General features: G+C 36.9%; 1 protein-coding gene across 1 annotated transcript; it reads right to left on the reverse strand.

Moving 5' to 3' along the window:
• Window positions 1-112: 112 nt before the first annotated feature.
• On the reverse strand, window positions 113-1,610 carry LOC138242186 (uncharacterized). The gene is made up of 2 exons (XM_069197538.1): window positions 682-1,610; window positions 113-521 (listed from the first exon to the last, which is right to left on the reverse strand). Exons 1-2 carry the CDS (start codon window positions 1,546-1,548, stop codon window positions 189-191), a joined length of 1,200 nt encoding a protein of 399 aa, XP_069053639.1. The 5' UTR covers window positions 1,549-1,610; the 3' UTR covers window positions 113-188.
• Window positions 1,611-24,935: the final 23,325 nt, after the last annotated feature.

The raw sequence follows: 24,935 nt of genomic DNA on the forward strand, positions 1-24,935 counted from the left end.
ATTTCACACTCAATGTTAAATCAGATCTAAAGACAACACATTAAAAGTGGTAACATCTTTACCACTTTTAATGTGTAACATCAAATGCTGTGGCATTTGAGAAAAACAAAACACCCTTATACCTAGATCCCACATTTGTAAGCAGTTTATCTTATCCAGAGAGTGCAAAGTCCCCTATTCTCCTATTCCTACTCAAGGTCCAGCCCATTGAGGACCATTTCACGTAGTCTTAAGTAAAGGTCAGTGATTTCAAACACATCATCTGGCATTGCAAGGTTCTGTTCAGCCATCAGTTCAACACAAAGATGGAAGACATCCTCATCACAGGGGTAGTCCTTTACACAACAGTCTTCTCGACAGATATCGACTTTGATTTGGTCAACTGCCTGCAAATAGTTCTGTGCGCCATATAAACTTGGGGCAGCATACATCACTGAAGGTCGTCCACTGGGAGCGCGAGGGTTGTGGGTTGGCCTTATTCTGTGATTATTCCAGGCAGTCAGCACTTCATTGAGCTCCTCCTACACAATAGAAATCAATTGTTTTGAAATAAGGTTTGTTAAATCACTTTATGGAACTCAAAGAAGAGATCTTTAATAAGTATAATAGTATGAAACATAGTAGAATGTTATGTTTTACTATTCATATCAAAATCTGTAATGACAGGTATGTTACATTTACCTGTATGGTGTTTTGGAAACAAAACTGAATGAGTGATTTGTCGATGAAGGTGTCAACAAAATGCCCATCTTCTCTCAGCTGTTCAAAATGGTCCATCCAAAACTGACTGCACTGTGCTCTTAGTGTAGCCCACCAGCGTTCAATTCTCTGATTCCCAGTGCTTGGGCCAAGAGTGACACATTCTGTGCTATCCTCATTCATTTCGCGCAGAAACCTTTGCATTACAGCAACGTGGGTGTTTTCGGTTCCATGATCAAGTCGTACTCTTTGTGGAAGACCGTTGTTTTTATAGACAGCGTCTATAAAATAACCAGCAATAATTCGTGGGTCATTATTGGTTTTGTATGCTTCTAACCAGATCATTTTTCTCGAGAAGCCATCAATGCACCCGTTGATGCATATCCCGTAAGGTTTTAATTTGTCATACCCATCAATATGCCACACATAGTTTGGTCCGCGGCTGTAATACTGCCGGCGCCTCAGGCGATTTTGCGCACGCAGATCTACTCCTCGCCCGTCCATAAGGCGCAGTAACTGACGGACAGTCTCTCTATCCGTTATTATCCCTGCCATCCAGCATTTTTGGTGCATCCACCGATAGCCATGATGTCTGCCAGAAGTCTGTAGCTGTTGGTGTATGAATGAGGCGACCTCCGCTTCATCTGTCTTGTTTCGCCTTCGCCAGAGCTGATTCTTACACAGCATTCTTTCCAAGGTCCGAAGACTCAGTTTTACATTGTGTGATTCCTCCAATAACACCAAAATTTCATGGTTTGTGTAACCACGACAAAATAAGTCCTCTATAATGGTGTCCATCTTGCAAACCGTGTAGGGATTATAACGAGCAAAACTATTGTAGACCTGCATTAATTTGATTTTTATCAGGGCACTTGACAATACAACTCTCCATGCCTTTAGATCTTGTACGATTTATGAATGATTTTAAGTCGCAATTCTGAGTTACTAAGTCAGAATTCTGACTTACTAAGTCGCAATTCTGAGATACTAAGTCAGAATTCTGACTTACTAAGTCGGAATTCTGAGATGCTAAGTCGCAATTCTGAGTTACTAAGTCGGAATTCTGAGTTGCTAAGTCGCAATTCTGAGATACTATGTCGGAATTCTGACTTACTAAGTCGCAATTCTGAGATACTAAGTCAGAATTCTGACTTACTAAGTCGGAATTCTGAGATGCTAAGTCGCAATTCTGAGTTACTAAGTCGGAATTCTGAGATACTAAGTCAGAATTCTGACTTACTAAGTCGCAATTCTGAGATGCTAAGTCGGAATTCTGAGTTGCTAAGTCGCAATTCTGAGATACTAAGTCGGAATTCTGACTTACTAAGTCGGAATTCTGAGTTACTAAGTCGCAATTCTGAGATACTAAGTCGGAATTCTGACTTACTAAGTCGTAATTCTGAGATACCATAGCGCGTTTTTTTTTTACTCCCTGGCGGAAACGGGCTTCCATAGTATTTTGCACTTTGACAAATCAAAAAGAAAATGTTTTCTCTTTATTTTATTTAATGTTCCTTATTGTTTATATTTTACGCTGAAGTTAGTATTTTATAGTATTGCTGTCTTTGAGTTTTCGTTGTATTTTTGTATTTTTAACCAGCACCAGAAGACAGATTGCATGTATTAAAAATCTTTGGGTTTTGCTTTGTGACAAAATCTATCTTGCAGACCTCCATTGCTGATAGTTGATACACACAAATTACGTTTATTTTCAGAAATGTAATATATTTTGTAAGGAGCGCTATTTAAGTTTTATTTTAAGTGCGTCAGTAGAGGGCAGTAGTGCTTTGCAGTTTTTGTTTTAGTCAGGCTACGTTTGAAAATCTTTCTGTTGGACTTGTAGGGCTGACATTAAGAGTTCAGAAATGATGGATAAGAGTGGATTATTTTTAAATTAACTTCGTAAAAGCATATTATTTTTATATAACAGATTATAAACTCTACAATTTGAAAATTCGAATGCAAATTTACTGCATTATCTTTTGTCACTGTTATTGTTTTATCAATTAGTAAAGACCCAAATTAACTAAAAATCGAATTCATACCACATAAGCGCAGATTTCTTTGACTGTTATTTTACGGACAGGTTCATGAAGACTGAAACAGTAATATAGCTGTTAGACATCAGAACCAACACAAAAGCAAATTGGGTAGATTTTAAAAACGTTTGCATGAACAAAAAAAAATGGATGCAATGTGTTGTACCACAAGAGGGCAGTGCAACACTCAGTCATCCAATTACCTGCAACAGTGTGCCCATTGCAAGTCTTAGACTTACGAAGCCGTTCCCCTCCTGTCGATTTGGACACAAAAATACGTCAGTATATGAGCAGCAGTCTCTTGGACTCACGATGAAATCTTTTCTTGGCTTGAAACGTCTTATAAAACTATGTTTACTGTCAAAAGGCTGCAGAACCATGGAGATAAGGTGCTTTCTTAGCATTTGGCTTTTCCTCATATAAAAATATTTAATTTGATTTTACTCATCTGTCCCATCAATATATCCATGCTAGATTTCAGTTTAGTGTCAATTTCCACCTAACTTAAAGTCCTTTACGTTTTCCATCTATACCTACTGTTCTTTTCAGCTTTCCAGCGTCATCCCCAAAACATACAAGCAAGCACCACCGACACACCGGACACACAGATAAATTACAGGACACTTGTTGTATCTGCCTTTTTTTTCTCAGACTGTACAACAATTCAGTAGGACTCACAAATTAATATACACATTTCAGAAACCAACAGGAAAAAAATAATATTGACTTTATTTGGAGCTCATTCGTTTGTCTACTCTTTGAGATCTTTTTCTTGTAGATAAAAGCGAAGTTCATTCTTAGTGGTATGATATAAAGAGAAGAAATGTGTGTGCTTTTCAGAAGCTAATTTTTAAATCTCTTTAGCTGTTCGTAGATAATTTTAGCTTTCTGCTTTTCTTTCTTACCTAAACCTTCAGCTCATTACAGACCAGCAAACATTTTGAAAACGAAGCCGATATTTCGATTTGCGGCAGCTTCGGTGTTCATTTTTATACTCAGACGTTCAAAATGTTTATAGGAAATTCCAATTTCAAGAAATGTCAGGAGGATCAATGATTAAGTAAGTACTAATGCTGCTGTGCATATTTTCTACCTCCATATGTGTGAAAGTAATTACAAAAGGATATGGTTTTTCACTGAAGCTCTTCAAAAAGACCCCATATGGTACCACATGTTACTTACCCAGCAGCACCATAGGAATTGCGATAAGTGTTGGACATTATGATTTATACTTTTCCAGATTATTTGGGGAAACCTTTTTCATTGTATTTTGGGAGGCAGAGTTAAAAAAGTGAGCCTACTTTGAAATTCTCTTACTAAGTCGTCCGATGGGGCATTCTTAATTTTTTTTAACCCACATACTATGTATTAGGCTGCACAGTCTTTGAAATACAGTATACTTAACAACACCAGCACTAATGTGTAACAAACCTGAACTCCTGTATAGATCTAGACACATTGTTCATTAATTGCTTAAGTATAAAACAGAATTAGTAAGAAATAATATTGTGATATTCTGGAAAGGATCTGACTTTCCATTATATCCATTAATTGCTGGGTTCTATGGAGTTTTGCACAGCTTGTATGGTAAAGTAACTAAAATATGAGACTGAACAACAAGAAAAAGGGAGGTTGATCTGACTATAGGCAATTGTGTACCCTTAATACATTTACATGTTGATATTTCTAAATACTAAAATTCTGAGAGGTGCCAACATGTTTGTTAGAGATGATACAGCTTTTCACCACTTGTTACTGTCCAGTTCAAAAGAGCAAACAAAATAGTTCTGAACATATACGTTTCAGCCTTCAGTGTAGAGATCGTATTTAAGTTCTGAATAGTCTACATTTTTTCCTGAAAGAGAAATCTAATTTATGCTTGACTTGTCACCTTTACCCTCACATATCAAGGAAGAAAAAAAATCATCATTAATCTGTCTCTTTCATGCTTTTCACAGTTCAATGAAGTGGTTCACCGACCTTCCTCAACACATTTACATGGAATCACACATATTTTCATTATCATGCTGAAGTACAACATTGTTAAAGTAAATATTTGCTCAGAAATGTGACTGGTTGAAGACTTTGGAGACACAAACTTCCCCACACGATGAATTATTTAAGCAAGCACTCCCACCGGTAGTACAAACCAGTGTTTGATATAGGTTTGATCATTTTCTATGTCTCTTTGATGATCCATAACTGTCTGGTGCAATTCTTTTCATTGTCCAGTCAAGCGATGATAAAAGGTAGAACAAGCCATTTTCTACTACTTGTGTTAGTAGTCCATTACCCCAGAAAGGTCACATGTGCCTGAAGTAGCCAATCCAACAGCAGACAGGCATCCCACAAGGCTGAACTGTGGAGGAGCAGAAAATGAAGTTGTTACCAGAGAGCAAACTGGAGCCCTCGTTTCCTATGAATATTTGAATGAGTAACTAAAAACAGCACAGTGAACTCTAAGCAACTCTGACAGCTGAAACTGCTCAGGAAACCAGGAGTCTAGCAGGGCCACGATGAAAGGATCAACAGTCAGAAATCAGCAGACATTACCACCCGGTGATGTGACTGTTTGCAGCTAAACTGTTTACAGTTTATTTGCTCCGAAAACATCTGTGCACAAAATGTGCACTTGCAAAGACTAAACCGTAAAGCCTGATTGCCTTTCTGTGTCTAGTTTTATGGTTAATTCTAACAAAAAAAAGAACTGGTTATGGATGTTTCTCAGCTGTGCTAAAGGTTCATTGTCTGCTTCTACAGCCAAGAAAGATAGGGTTGTGGTACTCTTCAGAACAGTATGACAAACAGAGGGATGCCATGCAATATAGTTTAAGTAGAAGGCAAAAGGACCTTTTGTTTTCCAAAGACTCAGCAAGACCTCAGACACACACAGTCCTTTTCTGTCCAGAAATAAGGAGGCCAAGTCTCCTAGCTTGTCCTAAACTCTCCTGCAATGATGAGTCTTCTCCTAGAAAATTTGGGAATCAAAACCCCCTGCAGTACAATCAGAGGTGGCAACCCTATCTGTAACAGTTTTTTAAACAACCATTTTGAAAAAAAGAGAAATTTCAAGAGAGGAAGGTCCTCCTGAGACCATTTGTTTGTTGTTTGGACAGGCAGTTTTCTATAGCCTGTGTTTGGCTTTGGCAATGAAACTGACATTAACTCCCAGCACCTACAACTTCCTTCAACCTCCTGTATATGTGACATCCTTGGACCTAACAAACCATGTATTCCCATTTCTTCAGCAAACATCTAGAATAAATGTGCCAGGTTCTGCTGGATATAGCATTCTACACACAAATGATCCAGTAAATTAAGAAACAGAGCTTTTAAGAAGAATTTGGTGCTTTGACATTTCCAAAAGTCATGTTATTAAATAAGAGCAAAAACACAGTATAACTAAGGACAGCAATGGTACAACACTATTGGAGAAAAGAGGTTAAAAATTACGTCTGAATGTACTGTGTTAAAAATTTGTATGGGTTTAATATTTTGCTTTACCACCCTCAATTCGGTAAAGGGGCATTCTTTTGAAATTGACTTCCTTTACAAATCATTGGTTCTGGTGATGAACACAAGAGTAAGAATTGCCCTAGGACACTTTCAAGGGTAAGCACTCAAGTGTATAATTGCAAATTAGGACTTTTAAACAGCTCTAATGGATTTTAATAGGTGAATTTAAGATTAAAACCTAATGTTTTCTTGTTGTGCAATTTAACTTTTGTCTTGTGCTGGACACTGGTTTTGTGTACAACACATAGTATGTTCATTCAATTTCTAATACTATTTAGTTGGGAACAGTTTAGATTTGTAATAAGATATGTCAAAAGGCATGTTGCATACAAGAAGTTAATAAAAACTCTCCTGAGTCTTTCTAATTGTATGCTTTGTGTTATGATTGCTAACAGTTTTTGCAGATGTGTATCGTAAGTACTTCATTGAATGCCAGTATATCATTTTTGGCCTCTTTTGCTAACATATTAAATAAATATTATAGAAAGGTATCTCTTACAGTCAAATAAACTTTACAAAATGTATAATTCAACATTTTCGTTAGTTAAATATTGACAATTGTTTTTGTCCAGGTGAGAGAAGGCAATGCTCAACTTTATAGTAAACTTGGACATTGTCTGTTGGGATCAAAAATAAACTGATGGGTAGATGCACCCCAGAAACCCACAACAGATCTTTACCCGGTAAGACAGCACTTTCAGAAATTGACAGTCTGTGCTGGACAATGTGTTGGTTCAATTCAAGACAGGGTTGGTACGCTCACAATTTTTAAAACTGATTAACATTAAAAGAAGTGGCTTGGAATAAAGACATAAAATGCAGCAAAATATTGTGTAACTTTAATTTTTTCAAAAAGTCCTATTAGGTCTATATGTAGCTCCTAAAATCAGTGCTTTTCAATCCTGTTTTTTTTTTCCAAAAAAGAGCAGAGATCTACAACAAAAGAGTAGGGTCGTGCATGTGCTTTGTGACAGATATGCTTTTTGTACAGCGTTTGGAATGAAACAACAGGTCTGCTTTTAAACGGCACATTAAAACTTATATCTACACAGCCTATTCTTCAGAGTAGTGTTCCCTGGACTGTGGGTTCAATTGTAATTATTGTCTTTCCATCACCACAGAACTCATCACTAGTCAGCCCCTGCAGCGGACGTCAAGGCTGATGTCTCTGCATTTTAAGATACATTTGACCTTCCCAGCCTTCATTTGACAACTCTGACTGCAAGCTTTTAGTCTTTCACTGTGGGAGAGAGAACTCTTCTGCTTTACATAAAGATGTGGCCAGTAAAGCATTATCTCCCAGTGAGGTTTACCGCCGGGTACATTCAGTAATGAAATCATTCACATTTCAATGGTGATATCTTATATAAATATAGCTCACATGCACGGAGGCACATCAAATGCTCAGGTAAGTGACAGTAATGAACAGCTGAAGCAGGCAAACAGTAAGCTGTTTTAGTGCTGAATGGCCTTGCTAGAACTCATTTCTCTTAAAAACACTCACCCACAGAGTACCTGTCTAGGTACATCCCAATAGACGTGGCAACATCCATACAGCTTGTGTTCTCTGACTTTATCATAAGGCTGAACCAGCAGAAAAAAAGTCTAAATAACAGCTAACGAGGAATAATGGCATCCGGCACTCAGATGCTTTATGAAAGTTTGCGTTTTTAAGTACAATAATAATTATACTAATTAAATGATTATTGATTAGTACTATTATGAGACTCCCGGCCTCGGGATGAGGAGGATCGACGCTCCCTTCAGAGAGAGGAGCCAGCAAGGTGCAGCTGCTGTAGTGGTGGAGATACGAGGAGAGGTGTGTGCATGAAATGTATAAAGTATATTGTCTCGATCGGAATCCCTCCTCTTAAGGGCGCCCCGGCCCTTTCGGAATTTTAGTTGATTATGTGCACCTGCCCTCTGTCAGTCCCTCCTTATTTAAGCTGGGCACTCTCGCTACTCCTGGCTCTGCCCCACGTCTGGGGCTTGAAGGCATAGGCTTCCTAATGGCGTCCTGACCAAGCTGAGTCCAGGGCCCAGAGCACCTGGCCTCGTCAGTCTATTTTAAACTTCCTTGTTCCTGGTTCCATGTCCCCCGTTTTTATTCTTGTCTTCGTCTTGGATGGACCTCCCGGTTTTGGACCTTGGACTACACCCCGGACTCCCCCTTTTGGACTGTTTTGGAGTCGTTCGCCTGGGCCATAGTCTCGCCCCCCTGTTTTACATCCCCTGTCTTGCTCCTACTGTATTTCCCTTGAAATCTCATTCCAGTCACTTCCGGATTTTACCGTTTGGGGGTCCTAATCTCCGCATTGTGACAGTATATATGTATAGCGTGAAAGCCAGTAATGACTGTGATTTAAAACAGCTGGGGGAGATTGGCTTGTCTGTTGTTATTCTTCCTGAATGTCAGTTAAGAACTTCTATTATACTTCATTTACTGTGTATGTTAAGATTAATTCCACTATTTGTGTGTATTGTATACATTATGACAGAGCAAAGGTTAGAGACTCTACAAATGTTTTATTTCTGAAACCAGCATTGTTTCATTGTTTATTGTATTTGTTTAAATGATAACATACAAAACCTGGAAAACATTTTTGTGCTAAATAAGGTGCAAAGTTTATTGGATTTTAGCTCACTTTTTTTGTCCATCAACAGGGGCTGCTCACTGCTAACACATCAAACAGAATATCAGTAAACAATTGATTTTTATGGTGGGCTTTCAAAAGTTTGGCAATAATACAGGAAACCACATTGTATATACCTTGCAATGTGCAGCCAACTTGTAGCTATGAAAGAGCAGTAGGGAGAGAACAACATTCAAATGAACATGCTTTGAAGAGGACATAAAACAAAAAATATTTTCCAAATATGATCAGAATCTGTACAGAAAGGCCCGGCAGTTCTGTCTGTGAGATTCTGTGTGTGTATGGGAGAGTGTGTGCTTTTAAAGTCAGCCCACCTGAATGATTCATTCTTTGATTTAACTCAGCTCTGTAAGGCTAGAAGCTATGTTGCTCCCATATAGTACCGTCATTTGCATTCTTTCCTTTGAACGCGCATGGTTATTTCCATCCTACCTCCATCCTACAGAGGGCTGTTTGACAGTTCTCTTCATTGGAATATCATTACTATGACATTTTTATCTGTATGGAAATTCAGGTGAAGAAAAAAACAGTTTCACAATGGCTAGGCTTTAAGGAGGAAGCAGCTAATATCAATTCATGTCATAAACTGTCCAAGCTTCCTTGCAGACCATATTTCAATTAACCTTTTTTGGTGTGTGAATGATTAATGGAAAGCTCTGATTGGATATACGACGTCAACAAAGATGAAAGAACATATTTAAAAATACACTTTTGACAAGGTCTACTTTCCCAAACGTTTATTGGTTTATCCTGTTCTCCCACACTCTCTCTCTCTCGAAAAAAAGAAAAAAAAACAGATACATAACAGTTGGTGCAAGAAAAAGAACCGAACTGTGAGAGTATCTTAACCCAATATTACACTCCCAGTTCTGATTATGCCAGGACTTTCTCCAGACGTAACCCCATTCAAAACCTTCAGCTGTTTTGTCTATCAGGGTAATAAGCTGAATCTACATTTGTTGTTCATTTGGGTTACTGTGGCGGCTGCAATTTATTTTCTCTGAAAGATACAGGGCTTGTCCAGGGCCCATGTGCTCCGGCAGGGAGGGTGGGCGAGCACTGAGATAGAAACCCTTCCTTAGTACATTAGTATTAATGGCTGCAGCTAACGGCTTGACCTTGAAGGCTCAGGGATGAGACTAGTGGCACTCCCCAACGATAAATAGAAGAAAGCCAAAGTATATGTTTGAAGCTTAGGTCAACCAGTATTTGTTTAAATGATAACTAGTTGATTGACTGCTGTGCCCCAGTGCTAAGATACCCCAAAGGAGGACGATAAGCACAGAGAAACAAAGGTGAAATGACACTTGTATAACTTATCTGACTCTTCCACCTTCTAAGTACAAACAACCTATGACAAATGTGATTAATTGGGAAGATTGCTTGCAGTGCTACGTATAGCCACTGCCATGCTTTTAAACAGTTTTGATGTGGTTGCTCCATTGTTCTTCTCAAGTTCCTTCTCGTATGTTATTTCTTTTTAATATTTAATGTTTCACCTGCTTCATGAGTTCGCACACCAAAACAAAATCGTTTATGTGTACACTGCACGTTTTCATCTGTTTCATAATGCATAGGAGTGGTGAAAGGATAAACTATTTAAAAAAATACAATTAGAATCATGTTCACACGAGTAGACAAAAGGGGAAAAGGATAAACATCACATTTTTAGCCAGACTAGATACTTACTGGATTTCAGACAGTTTTATTAATTTAAAGCATACTCACTGAATTTCTGTTCAATAAAGCCATAATAAAGGCCTTTTGATCTATTTTGTAATCCTTCTCTTTACGGTTTTATTAATACCACTTAAGGACACCCAAACGCAATTAATATGGTTTAACACATTTACGAATCCATCATGTGCATTACAACATTATTATAGATTCCTCCTTAAACTGATAAAGCATGACAATGGCTACACCACATCTTACAGTCTGAGATTTTCCAATAGGATAAAGCTCCTGCATTGCAAGTGTAAACTTACTGCAGAATGAGTGCCACAAATACACGGAAATGAAAACCAATGAATATTGTTTGTAATTAAAAATAATTCTGAATCACAGTACCTGTAGCCCATTCGCAACGGGGAACTGCTCACATACACGGATTATTTCAGCGATCTTTTGTCACCAACATAAAACCTGTTTTACACACTTGACTGTACAGAATTCCAAGTTAAGCCAACTAATCCCACTTCCCCAGCAAGAAAGAATCTGACTGTTCACTGTCTTTAAAAAACTTCTAATTTACTTTGCATGAGAGTGATATTATTTATGGAGCTTGGATAAAATATAAAGAGCTACTCCCAATAAAACGTGAGGATGGAAGAAATCAAAACTAATTGGAAAACCTTGCTGCAGTCTGTAGGACATGAGGATCATTTTTTACGGGGATAATAACAGACTCTATGGGTCCCTCGCAAAGAACTTTAATTAAAAAATGATTGTGCATAATTAGTGCAATCTGGAAGCAAGTGTTAACTAAGAACTTAAGTATGGTACTGCAAAGCTGTTACCAGAAACTTTCATTTGAAGTGAAGGTGGTCTTTGCTTTCTGAAAACATTCTGCATTTCCCAATGTTTCCATCATAAAATATGAGATAACATCATAAGTTATCCAAGATAATTACTAAAAATTCCCCTTTAAGCACTTGCAAAAGCTTCATACCTTGCATCATCTGTCACAAAAAATGGGGGGTTGTCAGTCTTTATGCATGGAAGTGCCAGTGTTTTCTTGTAGCTCCTCCCTGTATAAAGTGAGACCTAAAATGTCTTACTTAATGGAACCGATGTTGACAGCGTTACTTGTTCTATTACATGAATAAAAAAAAAAGGCTTTCCTTCTTTAAATCTTGGAAACATGAGAGCTTATAGTCCTTACTCACCTTAGCTCTAAAACTGAGCTCAGATAAGGTACCAGCGATTACTTCATATACTGTAGTATTTACAGTATATGGCTGGTTCACTTTGGTAATGTGCCCTTTTCAACATCTGTGAAATTAGTTGTTTCTTCACACAGCATTCACAGTGTTAAAACCCAATGTGAGAATGCTATGCATTCCCAAATGTTTGGCTGTCTTCCAAGACATTTAGAAAAACTGTATATTTCCAACAAATTCAGTGGTGTTTCATGTTCCAGTGATACATAAACACGTTCAGTTGAGTGCTAATGGCTGTGCTCCTCGTGGGGGCCGAGTGGAGTGACGTGTGCACAAGCAGAAAGGTAAACCCAATGTGTGACCTCGGCTTTAAAAATGTGGGGATGTTTGTAAACTTTACCAGTCAAGGAGAAAAAATAATGCAACTCAAGTAACACACTCTGTGCTCCACGTCTCTTCAAACACAGCCATTGTTTCTTTCATGTTTAAAAAAGGAATGTCAAGCTTTGTTCTTTGCAGTTCCACGGTGAAGGGACATGTGGTTGGGGCTTCATTTCTGATCGCATTTGTGGATGTGGAGACATGGAAATTGTGACAAAGATGGTGATATCACCCGCTTTAACACTAAGATGCCTTAAACTCACAACTACATACCTTCAGTCTTAAACCAGTCAACAGCTATTTTTAGTTTGTTATGACTGCAGATTCAGACAGGAAAGACATCATTCTTTCATCAGGGTTTATCCTGTATCTTTCGCTTTCTCCAAGTATGTTTTCTTCATTTCCCAGAAGGAACCATATGAAGTCATGATCCTGTGAGGGCACTGAAGAAGCTAGGCACTTTGCCATCCATTCATTTGCCTTGTCTCTGGCATTCACCTTTACCAATATTTAATGCTGGGTTTTTCCTGAGCTGGAACTCCTTCAAACTACATTCAAGCAGGTTCATTGGTGGATTCCTCATAATTAGACATTCATGTTTTGATAGCTATGGAGGATTATAGCAACGCCACAAAATTAAATATTAAATTTGTGTGCATCAACACAAAAAATCAAAAGCGCCCAATTCTGAATTTGCAGAGGCATTTTTTCTTGTTCCCAATTTTAGTGTTTCTGACATTTGATCCCGTGATCATTTCTTCTAGCTTGATACAGTATATAACATTTGACCAATATCATAACAATGTGTGTGTGTGAAAGTATGCCTACTCTATCGATGACAGCCAGCTGTAAATGAGCTGAAATTTAATAGTACTTCATGTCATTTACAGTACTTGTGTAATGGCAACATGATTGATGGTTTTCACAATAGGGAATTATGCTTTCTTCCCTTGTGGATTCACTGCCACTGCAACACATTATTTTACCCTAGAGAGGAAGCCCTTGAATGTAAATTTTGATTAAAGAGTTATATTAAAAATAGCATACATGAAAGATTAAAGCAGTCTTCTTTGAATATGGCTAATGAGCCAGCTTCCCTTTCCCTCTTTTATGGACTTAAAAACAGAAACTCGGGAGAGGGTTGAACCCTAACCCCATCCATTTCCACCTCCATCCATCCATTTTCAAACCATTTCATACTGGGTCACAGGGCTGCCGGAGCCTTTCCTGGCAGACAATGGATGCAAAGTAAGATGCACCCTGGACAGGGTGCCAGACCATTGCAAGGCACGCACAAACACACACACCCCGGACAGTTTTCCCAGAAGGCAATTAAACTACCGGTATGTTTGTGGACTGTGGGAGGAAACTGAAATGCCCAGAGGAAAATCAAGGGCAGAACATGGGGAGAACATACTAACTCTACACAGATGGCAGCCGAGGAATTGAACTCAGGGCTACAGCACTTTGAGGCAGCAGTGCTGACCACTGTGCCACTGTTCCACCAATCCATTTCCCCGTAAATAAGTTTGAATGTCATGTGTCTTGCTTACTTTTGTCTTGCATGTTTTGTTTTCACATCACCCCACCCCATTTTTTGCCCTTTCGGCACCTCTTAAAGGATGGGGGGAATCTCCTCAGCTAGGTGACATACCCCAATAAAGCTCACTATTTGATTCATGCCTCATCTTAATAAGGGTTTGACTGAATTACTGAATTTAAAGTTATTGTCACATCAAGAAATGGAACACACTTGAAGACGGCTCCACAGCTGAAACACTGTCTGCCTAACTCTTTCTTTCCAGTTTTCTTTCCAAGTGGAATTAACCTCTTTTTGTTCCATAAGGATTATCCAGTCAGTGATTCTTGAATGGTAAAGCTCGTTGCTTGTTCTTATTCACTCAAATCCCTCGATTTGTAATGAATTTGGCATTCTACAACAATGACCTGCCTCCTCTTAAAAAATACACTTAAGAGAATGTTGTCTCTTGTGAACAGCAGCAGCTCCACATCTCTTTCTTTTTCCTAGAAATCTGTATCACATGAGAGGGTACCTGTGTTCTTTGATAAATCAACTCAGGGCACTTGAAAAGTATGAATAAAACATTACCCAAATCTTTTCAGCGAATTGTTTCTATTGAAAGAAAAACAGTTTGATAAACTTTCTTAGCAGGCATGCTTAATTCATCTATCATTTATTAGCAAGTGTTTTCACTGCCAGTTCTAACATACCTAATTACACCAGATTGAGTAAGTACTGCATTTGTACCTCATCTCTCATTCTTGCTAACAGGATAGGGGTCTAACTAAAGCAGTGTGGCTTTGACAAATCGACCACAGAAAAACAACAGGCTCTCATTTTAATCATTTAAGGAGGCAAGATAAATGTTTTTCCTCTCAGCATTTCAGGCTGGAAAGTTTCCATAAGTTTGACAGTGAGCGCATAATAGTTTGCAGTACTGTTTTCTTCAAACAATCTAAATTTGCTGATGAATGCTGTAAAAAAAAACTTAATTCTCAGTTATCTCTTGACATGTATATTCATTTTTGCCATTTTCCTCAAAAAATAAATGTAGATTGTGAATTTCGCCAAATTATGAAATAGCAGTAGAAACTGAAGTGATCTCATAATAATGTTTAAAATTGCCTTTGTAGTTCCATCCCATCAATACAAAATGAGGAGAAATGCAATAAATTCTAGCAAGTGAATAGTAGAAAAAATACACCTTTTCCTTTTGCTTTGAAACATTCCACACAATCCTAATAACTCTTCTAAAATTGCTAGCCTAAAGATACTGTATCTTATAAAATAAGTGGCTTCATGGACACAATTACCCATTTGATCCTAATTTTAAGATATTTTTACAAATCTTTAACATATAGGTTATGGATTTTGGGATACTGGGTTTTTGGCCACGTTTCAATGGCTCAGGAACAACTTCACCTATAAGCAAGAACATCATAAGCATCTTTGATATGACCTTGTCCACAACTTCCTGCCAGTTTGCGGATGTTGGCCCTGTAGGGACCCCTACTTGGATGAGAAATTAGTTCAGAGCCCATGTCAGTCAGTTCTTGGCCACTCATCTTAAGGTTGACTCCGAAGATTGGAAAGGAATCCAATCAGAGTGAATTGTCCCAAGGTCTTTGATACAGATTGTCTAAGGATGTGCTGCGGCCATCAACCTAATTTAATTTTTACCCTTCAGAGGTGAGATGCCCCTTAGGTCTCATGCATGCACCCACCGTGTCACATAACCATCATACTAAATTTAACATTTCTCGTAGGCGCACTCAGAGATCTGTCTTCATGTTTAGGATTTTTACAATCAAAAGCAAACAAAATATTGTACATAAAGTGATAAATGAGGCACAACTACATTAAACATGAAGCCTAACATTCTAAGAGCTGGGCAACTTATACCATTTTATGATCCAGTTGTGCTTTTTGAATTGGTATTAAGATTATTTGTTATTTTATGTTTCCTTGTCCTTTGAGTGATATAAGATTTGATCCTCATGGTACCCATATAAAATAATTACAAATACTAGTGTAACAAAATAGTCAGTGCAATCAAGCCTCTTCACGTTTGCACACTATACAGAAGATTTGCAGATATAGGAACGGATGTATAACTCTTACCTACATCTAAAAAACACATTGCAAGACTACTGCCTGTGGATATTTAGAGATAAATAAGAATTTAAAAAAGAATGCTGACATTCCAGTAATTTTCCACGCTTGCTTCTGGTGACCTGAATGATACCACTTCAATGTAAAGCAACAACAGAGGTCTTTGTATTCAGTAGCAGAAAAAGCACATGAAGAACAAAAGAAATATGATAGAAAAGATTGAAAGTAGTGATCTGAGCCATGATGAAAAGGCCACCTGCATTTTTGGTTAACCCAGTATTTGCCGTGGTTTAGTTCTCCAGATGCTCACAGACATACAACCTGGACACCAACACTCTTTATTAACATTGATAAAAAAACGACCAAAAAGTAGATTTAAGCCTAACATGTTAATTATACGCAAAGGAACAGGTTAAGGTTTATTCCATGCTGAAAAGAGAAGAAAAGAAACAACATTTCCGCTGTGGAGCTTTCTTCGGGTGTGAAATGTTAATTTATATGCAAAATATAAATATATAGAAAATGTATATGATGTTAATCATATGCAAATTAGGTTTTGCACTGCAACAAGAACATTTTAATAAATGCATCCAAACTTGCTAAGGAGATGCTGCTTTATAAATTCCATCTCCTTCACCGGTTGTTTTGTTAATAATCTAATGCAATTGAAGGGGTGCATTTTTTAATCAAATGAGAGGCCTTTGCAGCACTATTTTATCTGACTGGCACACCTAAATATATGCTCACTTAGCCAAATTAATCAGCATTTTTTAGCAGGGCAATATTTCACATTTACAAAAGTTATAAATTAGATATCCATTCTTGTCCTTTCTGTGTGCAGTAATTATTTATTTATAAACATTTGCACCATTGAGACATATTTTATAGCATTTTGGAATTTGATGTTGTCAAGAAAAAGAACATAACATGATCTATCTATTAATTATTTGCCAACAGAATATTAAAATTCACAAGTAGCAAGAGATGCACTGACTGTGCTCAGAAAAAAAAACTGTAGTGTTCTATGCAAGTCATGACAACAGTCTTGTACAGTAAGTAAATACAAAATAAACATGTTTAATTCAGCCATCAAAACCACATCAAAAGATATAAGAGAATCATTATCTCATCGGTTTAAGCAAATGTTTGTATTTATGTGAAAAATAAGAAATAAAAATGTGTATTAAAGTAAAATCAAATTAATATTATACAAGAAAGTGGTGATATAAGGACACTAAACTATAATAAATTAACAAGCTGGTATCATTCAAGGGGTTAACCATCTTTGCTGTTCTTCTCTATTGTTACTCACATCTTCCTTTCTGGCAAGCACAGCAGTCCTTTTATAACTAAGCCCAGCTCTATACAATGACCTGGTTGCATTTATTACATTACTTGTCCCTTTAACCCGCATTTAAATAGACATGTGTTGACGTGCTTTTTGTCCTTTAGTGGCATCACATCCAAGTTTTGTTTCAGAAAACACAAAAACAAATATGTGCCCAAAGATACAACATAGAACAAGTAAGTTAAATAGGATTCATAAAAGTTTGCAGGGGATTGTACTGCCTAAGGTATAATGCGAATGACCCTGTTTTCCGGGTGAAATACTTATTAAGTGGGCGTGAATTAAATCTATATTGCTTTATAAAGCTTCATGTACACCCTGGCCCAGAACATATGCTAGCAAAATCAAAATATCACAAACATTTTTGACATTTTGTGTCTCATGCAATGAAAAAGAATGCTCAGAGCCAGGTGAAATAAGGTATGAAGCAAAAAAAGGTCATAACTAAATGGATAGAAGTGAACACCATGTATGTTCATTGGAAATCTATTGAAATAGTCAATGACAATATAATAGATTTTGTTCTAGTGACAACTTAAACATTGTACAATCAGTACAAGTGTTACATAAAACATGAACCCATTGTACCATGTTTGGTTTCAGATTGAAATAATGTTAGTTTGCATGTTACAGGTTGCATTTAGCTTGTTCCTGCAAACTTTCCAAATTCAGAATAATTTATATTTTGCTTATAGCTTGTTATTTTCATTGAGTCCTCACTTTAACACTTTTTATTACTTTTTGAGTCTTAGCTTTTATAATTAGTCTAGCTAAATCCACAATGGGATGGTTTATCAGAAACATGAATTTGTTGTATTTTAAACTTGCACTGTGGATTAGTTTCCTACTTTGTGTTTTGAGTGTTATACTGTAGCATTAATAATTACAAAGAAAGTAATTTACTCTTTGTGGTTTCAAATTCTTTTGGCATAAATGGATCCTGCCATCAAGATTTGAGGACAAGAACTGAAAGTCTTGGTCAAAGGGAATAATTACTTAGTGTGTCTTGTTGTCTTTCCTGTGACTGAAGAACTGTGCCTCCTTTCAAAACATTTAGAACATCAGACAAATGGTATTTACATTAATCAGAAACAGGAATGCAAAACTAATGTTATTACACATGACCATTTGAAAATGTTTTTTATAAGAAAGAAAGTTTTAATTAATGAATACTGCAATGTTTTGCTGCCGTGTTTTGACTTCACACTTGAAAAGATTAAGTTAGAAAGCTATTACATTTCGTAAACAAACCAAATATATTAAAACATGCTTACAGAGGGTAATATACTAACTGAACAATATGTCCAGTTTTGCTTTTGAAAGAAAGGATTTACTTTGTAAAAGAGACATATTTTATGTTAATGAGAATACATAGCAATTAAATACGTTCTGAATTTTTCACCAGACATTCACCAGACATTCCACCCATCATTATTATACAGATTTCAGTAGCTTATTGATTCAAATGTTTTGTCAAGCAGAGGTGCTTTGCTAGAAGGTGTCTATATTAATGTCATCTGCATTGTATCGCCGTCCCGCTAGGTCAAAGGTGTGAGCCTTCAATTTTGATTTTCATTTTTCATCTTATAAAGCTTGAATACGTAATCAGAAAAGATTGTTCCTGTCAATGTGTTGACATGTCAGAGGGCTGCACAGCTACACCTTCTTTTTTATGGAAATAACCACCTTCCGCCGAGGAAAAAACAACAGAAAAAAAAAACAACAATGGAGTTTAAATGAGCTTGAGCGAAATAAGCTATTTACTACTGGGCAGTTCTGACAGGACCTGCTACTCCCATGCGTGTGGAAGTGAGAAACACCATACTTCTTCCTAAGATCAAACAGGGCTGGATTTGGACTACTGCAAATCACCGCTTATACATGTATTGCAACATGTGCTATGAAATAAAAACCAAGAGGCAATGATGGTGGATTAAAAAAATCAATTAACAACTTGACCACAATGGCCAATCTTTAATCAACAAAAAATATATCCATAAATGTGTTCCTATGCAAATTATAAGCGATGGTATACAAATTACTAAAAGGAATTTAAATGTATAACAACGATATGGTAATCTTTCAGTTATCCTGCACATGATAACACCAGAGTGAACTTTAGGTACGTCTCTAGAGATGTAAAGAAAATATAAGAAATTAGTTTTAATTAAAAGTCATCTGTATCATTGTTACAGTACATACTTACAAGAATGTTTGATTTGAATTCAATTATCACGTATAAATACTTTGATGATTTCATGTCTGTTTTGACATTTGACATGAGACAACAGCCACTACAAATAATAAAAAAAAAGATTTTTAAGTCTCTGCCTGCAAACCAATTCTTCACCTTCAAAGCTGAGATAACTGTTGTGACAGGGCTTTGGGTGGAAGGAGACATGCTCACTCTGCATGGAGAAGGAATGTGCTTTTATCATCATCCGTCTTTGTTGTTTGAACTGGAGTTTAACATTTTAATGATAAATGGTGTTTATCCAGATCTGCGGCCCAAGGTAGCCGTAACAGATTATCAATTAATTATAGCTCGCTCGCTGGCTGCGATTTGTGTGGGAAGGAAGAGGGAAGAGAGAGCTATTAATATTGAAACACAGGACCTTTTCGGAATAACAATGCCGAGCCTAGTGTGAGCAGAATCTGGGCAGGTTTGATTCTTTAAAAGAGCCATTCTCTCACAGAACTCCTGGTGGCAAAGCAAAGAATACTCCCTACGCTTTCTCTTGTTTGAACTGGCTTTTGGCTTTGTGTTTACATGCTCACCCACTCCTACTTGTAGGTCCCTGCTTTCTGTTCCCTTCTTTCATACCTACTGTGGCAAACAGCCGGATTTCCTCTAGGCTCAGAGAAGTGGGTGTACCTGGAGGAGTACTGAAAGAGCTTTTGCATTACAATGGATGCCAGGAGCACACCACCTATTGCAACACAGTCTTTTATGTGAATTTCAAAGTCTTCATTTTGTCACTCTTTTCATGAGGCCCTCGCTTATAATTTAGACTTTCATGCATCTGAAAAGCTTAGTTGGATCATCTTAAAGTTAAAGGTGTAAAAAAATGACAACAGCCAGGTGCTTAATACTAAGTACTACTATAATTTTCCATTTAATTGGTTAACCATTAAAAACCATTTAGTTGGTTGTTGTTTTTTTTTATCAGATGTCCTTTTCTTTGGCACTTTACACTGCTGGACATTAGATAAAGACCATTGTTAATATTGGTAAATTAGTTTAATAATAAACTTCACTACTTATTTGACACGATTATGTTTCAAAAGTAAATGTATATATTTCAGAAGAAGGCTCCACAGCCAAAACATTGTGTTTCTTTTCTTCTCTTTTCAGCATGGAATAAACCTTTACTTGTTCCTTTGTAGCCTACGCGTGCTGACGCAGCTACCTACTTGAACTGTTCCAAAAATATTCATTGTCAGTGTTTTCTGATCATCAGCCTGCTCAAGACTTTTAGTCCAAGGAACCAATAAACAGGACACAACTATATTCCACTTTATCAGAAACATCCTTTTAAAATTATTTCGGCTTTATCAAAAAAAGCACACCTTTATTTGCCCTTGCATTGTCTCAACTGTGTAATACTGTGCTTGAAACATAAAGCAATTTAATTTGCTTTCCAGTCCAAACACAAACATTCTGATAAAAGCATACCTTTTCCTTTGTTCATACAAAGTGAAGCATATAAGCAACAGGAATAAAAAACTGCATGCACACAAAAAAGTGATGCGGGCACTTCATCAACAACTACGGGAATGAAATTGGGCCTGCTCTTTTTTGTCTTAGCAATCATCTTCCCAGATTCGTAGAATCTTATCAGATACCAAATTTCATCCTTATAAATACATAACATGTACACCATGAGTTTTAATCGCAGCAGTGACTAATCTTAAAAGACAGCTGCTGAAGACTGGAATTTGAACATTCTTCACCATCTGATGACCAAAACTGATTCTGCAAACAGTCCTTGGCTTCTAATTACGGTAACTTACTGAATGTGAATCTTTTCTGTTCTTAAAACTGGAAACACACAAATGCAACATACAGTCAAAAGTATTGACTTGTTTTTGTTGCTGTTTCCAACTTTTTAAATGTGTTTTGTTTCAGTGCTACTTTACATTAAATGTATTTATATTTTCTTTTAAACACGGCTGAATAAAAATAAGCATTTCCTGACTATAACATTTGTTAGTTTATTGTATAGGAAATAAATCACCAAAATCCTTTACTTCTTTCATTTTTTATTCAATTGTTCATGCTAGTTTCACTTTAGAATAAACAATAGGTTTGGACATGCTTGCATTGACCATATAGTATAATGCCAAATGTGGAGGAAGAGATGCCAACCTTCACATAATCAAGTAGTATAAGCTTTTTGATTATTCCGTGTCTTAACTTCAGTTTCCTTGTATTGTTATAGAACATACCAGCTATGCTGGGCATGTCTTTTCATTAATTTTTAATTGTTAGTTTTTGTTGCATTCCGATTGGGAAAATAAATTGTGAGTTGTTTTTTTTTTTGTTGGGGAAAAAACAAAAAAAACAAAAGGGACTTTTCCTTTATTGATGGAAAGAAATATAAATTGCACACTGAAAACAGCTTCAGCTGCAAGTACCACACTGACTGCAAAGCTGGCTTGTTGTTATCTATTTTAATGCAAAGAAGTTGCAGTAATGTTTTTTGAAGGCTTCAGAGAAGAGCTCTTGCCTTTTGTTTTAACATGCCTGGAAGGAGGAACACATACTGCTCTTCAATGAGTTCTACGACCATGTAATTGTCATCTGTCAATGCCCCTTCATCTCCATGTTTCAGAGAGAATGACAGCCTCAAACCTACCCAGCTGCACCATATGGCTTTCTGCACCCAAATCTATAAAGTCCAATGGTGTTTCAACCTTTTCCCTCTTGGCTGGCAAAGAGAAGATGATTATAAAGAAAAAGAACAGCAGTATGTATCATTGCTAACAATATTAAGTCGGTTGCTGCGTCTCCATCTGGCTTAATATAGAACTCCTTCCGCTAAAAAAAACAAACATCAATTGTTCCAAAGAAAGGCATTAGGACTGGCTTCTATACTGAACATCTTACAATAAGTCCAGCAATATTTCAGATGTAATTATCCTGTCCGCATTTTAACTGCTTATAAGGCTGTCAACACTAGCTCCGTATAATGATTCTAAAAAAAAAAGTTTCTGGCTTCTGATTAAATAAGTTCACGCCGTGCATTACTAATGCATTATTTTTGTCGTTGGAACTTAAAGACATTTGAAAGTACAATGCAATACAATTATCTAGGCATATGATTGAGTTGGAGAGCATTTTCAGAAGGCAGTCAAAATTGTTTGTGCTAAATAAAAAACAGAATCATGATGCCATTTAGTTCACAATTATTATTGTTAATATAATGGCTACTGATATAATATTTTTGTATAATTGTCATTGACCCCATACATTTTTTTTCTGCAGCAATTATTGCAGGTAAACAGAAATACACAACAAAGCAATGTTATATGAGAAAAGGGCAGGACTGTTTTCATTTAGGCAATGGTGAATCTCTTTAACCCTGACAATGTTGTATTTAATCATTAACAAACTAGGAATACCATTAGTCTGAGAGAACTTATTGTCAAGGACCAAATGATTAGCAGGAAAAATGGCTTCAATCTTTTGGGCGTTTATCATTAATTATAGCTTAAACCCCATGGCATGTTCTATCAAACACACACTTTTTGTTCCTGGGTGGAATGCAAATTGTATACTTGAGAGCTGTGTAAAGTGTATACAATTAGATGAGAAAATTATTTTTTGGGGGTTTTGTTTTTTTTAGGAATATCAGTCGTGCCCTGTGTGCATTATTTCTATCAGCAGGGTGGCTCAAATGGCATAGAACCTTTACAAAAACTGTTAGTCTTTCCCCTTAATTAATCTTTTGTTTCGAGCCAGCTAATCAAAATGTAGCTGCTCTCGGCTCGAAGCAGCAAATGAGCACCAGCTGGGGCAGAGTTGGGAGCCTTTTCAAATTAGAGTGGCTTTAACCTTTTGTTCAGCACGCTGCCCAAATCATACAGCCTTGGGGGGCATTCCATGGAACTGCAGGTTCCTCAAAGGATGGGAAACATTAAATTATTGTCACACCTCCTGACACTCTCTCGGCTCTCTCCCATTTATCATTGTAGGTCAATGATGTCCAGACAAACATCATCTGGAACAGGGTGGTACAAGTACCTGTTTAATCATTTAGAGCACGCTCTGCTGGAGGTCTCTGTACTGAAGTGTCAGCACTGGGCTTGAATTATCTCTCTCTTAAGGAAGGGAAGACAAAAGCAGTTTTAAGTTGGTATACTGTTAAAAGGATATTTTCAACTCATGAACATAAGTTTCCATGCCCTCCTATTTACTTAAGAGAACATGCTTTTGTTTGATCTAATAATATTGCATACATGACAGTTCTTCTTAACACTTCTTGTTTAAAAACACAGTTTATTTGCTATTGTGAAGAAAAAAAATGTGAGAAATAGAAAAATCTTTGTCATTTAATCCACTTTTGAGCATTGTTCTTTGGTCTTGATTGAAGGTTTATAATTCCAATTAAACAAAATATACTTTTTGCACCAAATTAACACAGACACTTTATACCCATATGTTTTAGATTGTTTGCCCCATTTCAAATATAGTTGTCTCAACTGGCAGTGCTTAGTTAAATTGTCAACTACACATTTTGAGAAGGATTTTCATAGCCAAATTTACTAAATGGTAATAAAATTAGAATGATTCAAATGGAGGTAGGCTTTGTGAACATTTTGATACTAAGTGTTCTTTGTGCTGGCTAATGTCAGATTTTTTAAATAAAAACATCTATAGTCTAAATGATATACAGTATTAAGTGTTGTTAGATATTCACTAACACCATTGGAATCGTATCTTAACTAGGTATATCCATTGTAATTGATTTCTCTACACAATTAAAATCAATTATCATACCAAGGAAAAGGTTTTAAAAAATTCATACTGCAAAGAACACAGTTAAGACTTGTTATGAGTAGCTTCATCTTAAGTGAGATCATCTTTGTATTTCACAGAAGGAATTACCTGAGGACAGACAAAGCTTGCCAGCAGAAGGTCTATACACATATTATTTAAGAACGTATATTTCCTGATAATTTCCTGTCCACGACTATTTTATTTGGCATTGTTTGTAACAAGACAGGTTCCAGGAGCAAACATAAACAGTGCATTAAAAACAGAAAATCACACAAGAAGAAAAAACACTCCACTTCAGCCCCTTGTGGCTCCTTTTATAACCTAAAGACTATTTCTGCTACCTGAAGTAAGAATAATCAAAGTCGTGGACGACTTACCAGACTACTGTGAAAATAACACTTACAGGAATAAAATCTACTGTGAAGCTTAAAGTAAAGGACGAGAGTCAGGCATTTCCTTGTTTTTACTGGTGACCAGTTAAAAAAAAATAAAGTGTGCCGGCCAAAAGTGGTGAACAAGTGGCAGCATTTCACAACAAACAGCTAGCGCACAGAGGGCTGTAGATAGCAAATGCTAGCAGGCTGTGTAAACACAGTTGTTCGTCAGGCCAGGGGAGGTGACAGTTTGACACTGAATTTCTCTCCCATCTCTCAATGCGGCAGCATGTGTACCAACAGTAAGGTGTTCTCCACAAGGCCTGGTGTACCCAGTGCCTTGATTCCAAAGGGTAAACTCTGCAAGCATCTTCCAGAAAAGACAAACACCCTGCTATGATGCAC

The sequence above is a fragment of the Lepisosteus oculatus genome, chromosome 13 (assembly GCF_040954835.1).
Source record: "Lepisosteus oculatus isolate fLepOcu1 chromosome 13, fLepOcu1.hap2, whole genome shotgun sequence".
In the NCBI taxonomy this organism is placed as follows: Eukaryota; Metazoa; Chordata; class Actinopteri; order Semionotiformes; family Lepisosteidae; genus Lepisosteus; species Lepisosteus oculatus.

Excerpts from the sequence above, each read along its gene's own strand:
- LOC138242186 (XM_069197538.1), bottom strand. The coding sequence starts at position 1,548 with ATGCAGGTCTACAATAGTTTTGCTCGTTATAATCCCTACACGGTTTGC. Across the intron at positions 522-681 it reads GTTTCCAAAACACCATACAG|GAGGAGCTCAATGAAGTGCT; the intron begins GTAAATGTAACA and ends TCTATTGTGTAG.